Source organism: Octopus bimaculoides, chromosome 6 (assembly GCF_001194135.2).
Source record: "Octopus bimaculoides isolate UCB-OBI-ISO-001 chromosome 6, ASM119413v2, whole genome shotgun sequence".
NCBI classification, from domain to species: domain Eukaryota; kingdom Metazoa; phylum Mollusca; class Cephalopoda; order Octopoda; family Octopodidae; genus Octopus; species Octopus bimaculoides.
In genome coordinates this window covers 11,753,429-11,758,428 of record NC_068986.1, presented here as the reverse complement: position 1 = coordinate 11,758,428, position 5,000 = coordinate 11,753,429, and the positions used below count along the sequence as shown (strand labels likewise).

The following is a 5,000-nucleotide window of genomic DNA, read 5'->3' as shown; positions in this document are numbered from 1 at the left end:
ATTCACGCGCTGATGTATAGACATTCATGAGTATACACACAATATACACGCGTTATACACACACACACACACATATATATAAACACGCACGTTTACACACATATACGCGAAAGCGTTTATTCGCAAGCACACACACACACACACACAAAGGGAGGCGCACCAGACTCAACTATTCGCCCTCGGTCGTCAATAAGGTGCATTTAAAGAGTCCAAACTTAACAGAAACGTGAGGGAGGTCGGTTTGTAGGAGGACAAATGTTTTTAACCTGAGTAATAACGTGGTGGGAGGCGAAGGAGTTTATCAAAAGGAAGTTTTGTCACCAATTAATGCTTCTATTATCCTCTGAATATTTCTTATAAAATAATTTCATGTCGTCGCGGAAAGGTGAAGCAGTAGCAGCCAAGAAACAACTGCACAACAGCCCCCAGTGTTTGTTTGATTTTACCAACATAAAAACATGTCTTAGAAACTTGCGGTGTGTGTGTGTGTGTGTGTTATGTGGAGATATGAGAAGAAAAAACCCGAGGAGAGGGGATTTCTGTAAAGCGTCCCTTAAAAACCGGGTAAGAACAAACAATAGTAAATAGATGGATCTTAATGAAATAATATATATATATATATATACATATATTAGTTTAACAACACATATAGAAGCGTGTATGTCTAGAGATATGTGCGCGCTCATTCATTCACATGTTCATACATCTCCCTTAATACTGCTGTCGTGGCAAAGAATGTTTTCTTGAATAACATTAGTACAAAACTTGAAAACTCGAGAAAGAAAGCTTTACTGACAAGGTAACAACATTCAAGCTGGTTCAGGTTGTGTGTGTGTGGGGGGGGGGGTATCTTAAATAGCCCGTTATCTTGTCGAATGTTCTTAGTTAATATACACCCTCCAGAGATATATATGTAATAGTTTATATACATACAGGGGGTAAAGTTTAATATATACATACATAATATATATATATATTTATTAGATAACAGACTTAGAAGTTAGAAATTAGCAGAGTTAGAGTAGTTCTGAAAAACTTTAAAACGGGTTAACCATGTAGAACAACTCGTACAGTTCTTTGTTAAACAACTTCTCAGGGTTTATATATATAAATACCCTTTTTTTTAATTCCCTTCTATATGCTACTGTTTTTGACTCGTGCCTGCTTATCTCATTTGTGTGAGAAGGTAGTAGTAGTAGTAGTAGTAGTAGTAGTAGTAGTATTAATAATGTGAGCTATGTTCTTTAGATAGAACACAAAATAGATAATCGCATAGCTTTCCCTTGCCGCACCTTTGACCAGCTTTTCCTGCACACAAATATGTGTGCGTATATTTATATATTTATATATATATATATGTAAGAATGTGTACACAACCTGTGTGTGTATGCGTGTACATATACACAAGACTATATAAACACACACACACATACGAGTGCGCGTGTCTTTAGACTGTGTGCGTGTACATAAGACTGTGTATACAAGATAATAATTTGCTAAATTTCTTTAACATTTAAAAAGTCCCACGACTCGTCACTTTCAGCTTTAAGGACCACCAGAAACAGGAGACATTATTTGTTGTGCGCTTCAGTTCCCCAACTTACAGGAAACAGTCAGGTTTACAAACAACAAACACCTCCGCTTTTACTAATTAACTTTTGTAAATAAAATATTTTAAGGAAAAAAAAAAGAATGAAAGTAATAAAACTAATTATGAAAAGTTATTGAGAAGCTTACCCACAGTTTGGTTGTAGTTCAGAATCGGGCTAGCAAACCCATGTTTGTCGGGGGTTTTACAATATGCAACTTCGGGCATTTCTCCACGTACCACAGTTTTCTGGGTCTTGAAATGGATATCCGTTTCAGTGTCGACAACTAATAATCTGGTCTCTTCTCCACCAGCTTTGATCCTCTGGACTACCTGTTGGTGATTCTCATTGCCAATATTCACCCCGTTCACCTCGATTATTCGGTCTCCTTGATAGAGAAAAGCAGCTTCGGCTGGAGAACCTTCATCCACTTTTCCGATAAACTGACCAGCTTTGCCTTTTTCAGCATGCAAGTTAAATCCATAACCATTGAAATCTTTCCATTTTATCAAGTGACAAAGTCGGGGATGTAATTTCAATTTTTCACAAGTATCCTGCATGTTATCGCTCATTTTGATAGTTTTCTACTTTCTAACACTAAACCCGGTTTTCTCGGACGACTTTACGTCTTTTAACTTTCAGCGCACTTCTTCAATAAAGGGGGAAAATAATTCTTTTCAAACTTTTTCCTTTTCTCTTTTATACTTTCTTTCTATCAAAGCAGCCACCAGCAAAATATTCCGTGGTTTGAACTAAATTATTTGTCAAATCCCCAAAAATCAATTTTTCTCCTTAATTCACCGAAGGGGTTCGTAAAAAAAAATTTACCCCGCGAAATATGAGTTGACTGCCAATAAATAAATAAAAGGCCGGAGTTAACGTGCGTATCGGTCCATGTAAAGTGTTTAGAAGTCGTCGTAAACTCTATGTAACTAACTGCACCACAGCGAAAGCGTGGTTTGAAAGGCAAGAAGAAAAAAACGAGATGATAGCAGCAGGCAAAACAGACAACAGGCTGCTCTTCTACTCTATGTTAATAATATGACGATTGCAAGTTCAAGGCCATGTGATCAACTTGGACCAATTGCAGGCCGGCTTCTGCTCAGGTAGCTTATGACCACATCTGTCATTTCTACTTTAAATATTTATTGCTCGGTCAAAGTCTCTCTCCATTCTATTTACTTATATTTACTTTCAAATGTCAGTTTTATGCTATTGTTTTGTACTTTTTGTTTCTTTTTGTTACATATTTATAATATCTAAATCAATAAACTTTATTTACTCTATATTCTTGTACATATATATATATATAAGGTAAGTAGTTTAACTAGCTACGTCTGGTTATATAAGTTATGAGTTCTACTGTTATAGTCTAAGGTATGTGAGGGAGAAGAAAGAAGAAAACCGGCATTGTGACATTAGAAAGGATATTAAATATTAATTTCTCATATAATTTTAGGGCAATCGTTCAAACTGATTAGTTAAACATTATATTTGCTATACTAAGTAAGACAATGCTCTATTTAAATGTGACATTACAAATATTTCTTTTAATAACTAGTCGTCATTTATTTATTTGTTTGTTTATCGATTATTTAATTTCCATATGTCTTTACATCGGTGCAGGGTTTTATATTCGTAGGGAGAGATTGTATGGAATGCTGTGATAGTCATCCTCTCTTTTTCTTTCTTTTCTTCCCCCCCCCCCTTTGAGCCCTCGGACTTACAAAGGTCGGTTGCCTGGTTTTCATGGCATATAATATCACAACATTCCCTCTGAACGGGACGCCGGCCTGTTAACGGATTCAAGGGTAGCAATTTTTGAGGAGGGGGTGAACAAGTTGATTACATTGAACCCGGTACTTGAATAGCACTGTATTTCATCGAACTCAGCCGGATTTGAACTCACAAGGAAAAGAGCCAGAAGAAATGACACTAAACATTGTGTCCGACGTGCTAACGATTCTGCTAGCTCCCTACTTCTGTTATTATAATTGAAGATGAATATATTAAACCAGGAATCGAAACCGTAGATTCTCTTATTACCTTTATGGTCTTCACCATGTTATTTTATTTATTTACAGAATTCTGAAACTGGCAAGAGGTTACACACTTTGGGGAATGGCAATGATCTCAGTATTTGACTGGGACTTTTCTCAACAATTCCTATAAGAAGGAAGGTAAGTTTACCCCCGCCGGAATTTGAACTCAGAACGTAGAGCCGGAAGAAATGCTGCAAAGCATTTTGTCTGCTTACGATTCTGTCAGTTCGTCGCCTTCGTGTGTTGTACAAAGAATAAAGGAAAGACTGTTAGACGTCTTGGCGCCGCCTATTTGGCGCCGCTCATTGGCCCCTCTGATTCGATGCTGACTTATTTGACATCAGACGTTTTACTATTTCTTTCCCTCCCTTTTCTGTCTCACTCCTTCCCGCTCGTTCTCCCTCCCACTTTCTTTTTCCTTCTCCCTTTCTCTTTGTCTCCCTCCCTTTCTCTCTCTATGTATGTGGGCACATTTCTCTAAAGTGTCAGAGAAGAGGGAATCATATTCAGTTAATAAATTGAAACCTCTCTCTCTCTCTCTCTCTCTCTCTCTCTCTCTCTCTCTCTCTCTATCTCTATCTATCTATCTATCTATTTATCTTCCTCTCCCTTACTCCCTTTTTCTAACTGCATGAATAAATTTCTGTGTGTGTGTGTTTTGAGGCTGAGTGGAGGCTTCTCTCTTTATTTTCTCAACTGAGGTTTCAATTTGTTTTTGTTGTTAATTCTAATACTCAGAGCTAAGTTCCATTTAGCTCACATTAAAACTTTAGTTCCAGCATCGTATTTAAAATGGGAAATGATTATAAAGAGTTTGGTATATTTAATAACGAAATTTAAGTCACGCAGAGTCGACTTTCCTTCCTATCTTTCCAGAATCAATAGAAATAAGCTGTAGTAATAATAAATTGGAATGGCGGGGGGGGGGGGCATTTAGTAAACTATATTTCCCATCTTTTCAACTATTGGCTTTGTGCCTAGGTAATGAATCAAAAGTCTGCATTATGCAGACATCAACGACTGAGATATCTTCTATCGGAAAACAAGTTCGAGAAAGTTGAACAAAATTGAAGAATATCAAAATTTAGTCGTTTAACAATTTCATACCTTTTCTGTTAATGTAGAGCAACGTTTCTCAACCAGGGTTCCCCGGAGCACTACTGTTCCGCAAAAGGTTCCTAGGGGTTCCACAAGAAAGAGTGAGATAAGCTGATGTTAATTTCATGATACGTAGTATTACTATACATGCACAACATGTTATTGGCTATTGTAATATTGTAATATAGACATCATCCTATCTAACCTATTAAGTTATCAAAAAAAATATAACAACCACATATATATATATATATATATATATATATATATA

The 5,000-nt window shown here is 36.5% G+C and overlaps 1 protein-coding gene across 1 annotated transcript in view; it reads right to left on the bottom strand.

The window, feature by feature from the left end:
* LOC106879293 (Na(+)/H(+) exchange regulatory cofactor NHE-RF3) overlaps positions 1-2,640 on the bottom strand; it is a 64,423-nt gene extending 61,783 nt beyond the window's left edge. The window contains exon 1 of the mRNA XM_014928795.2: positions 1,738-2,640. Within this exon, the coding sequence (XP_014784281.1) occupies positions 1,738-2,161 (424 nt within the window). The 5' untranslated portion in view covers positions 2,162-2,640. The remainder of the gene's footprint in view (positions 1-1,737) is intronic.
* Between the last annotated feature and the right edge of the window lie 2,360 nt (positions 2,641-5,000).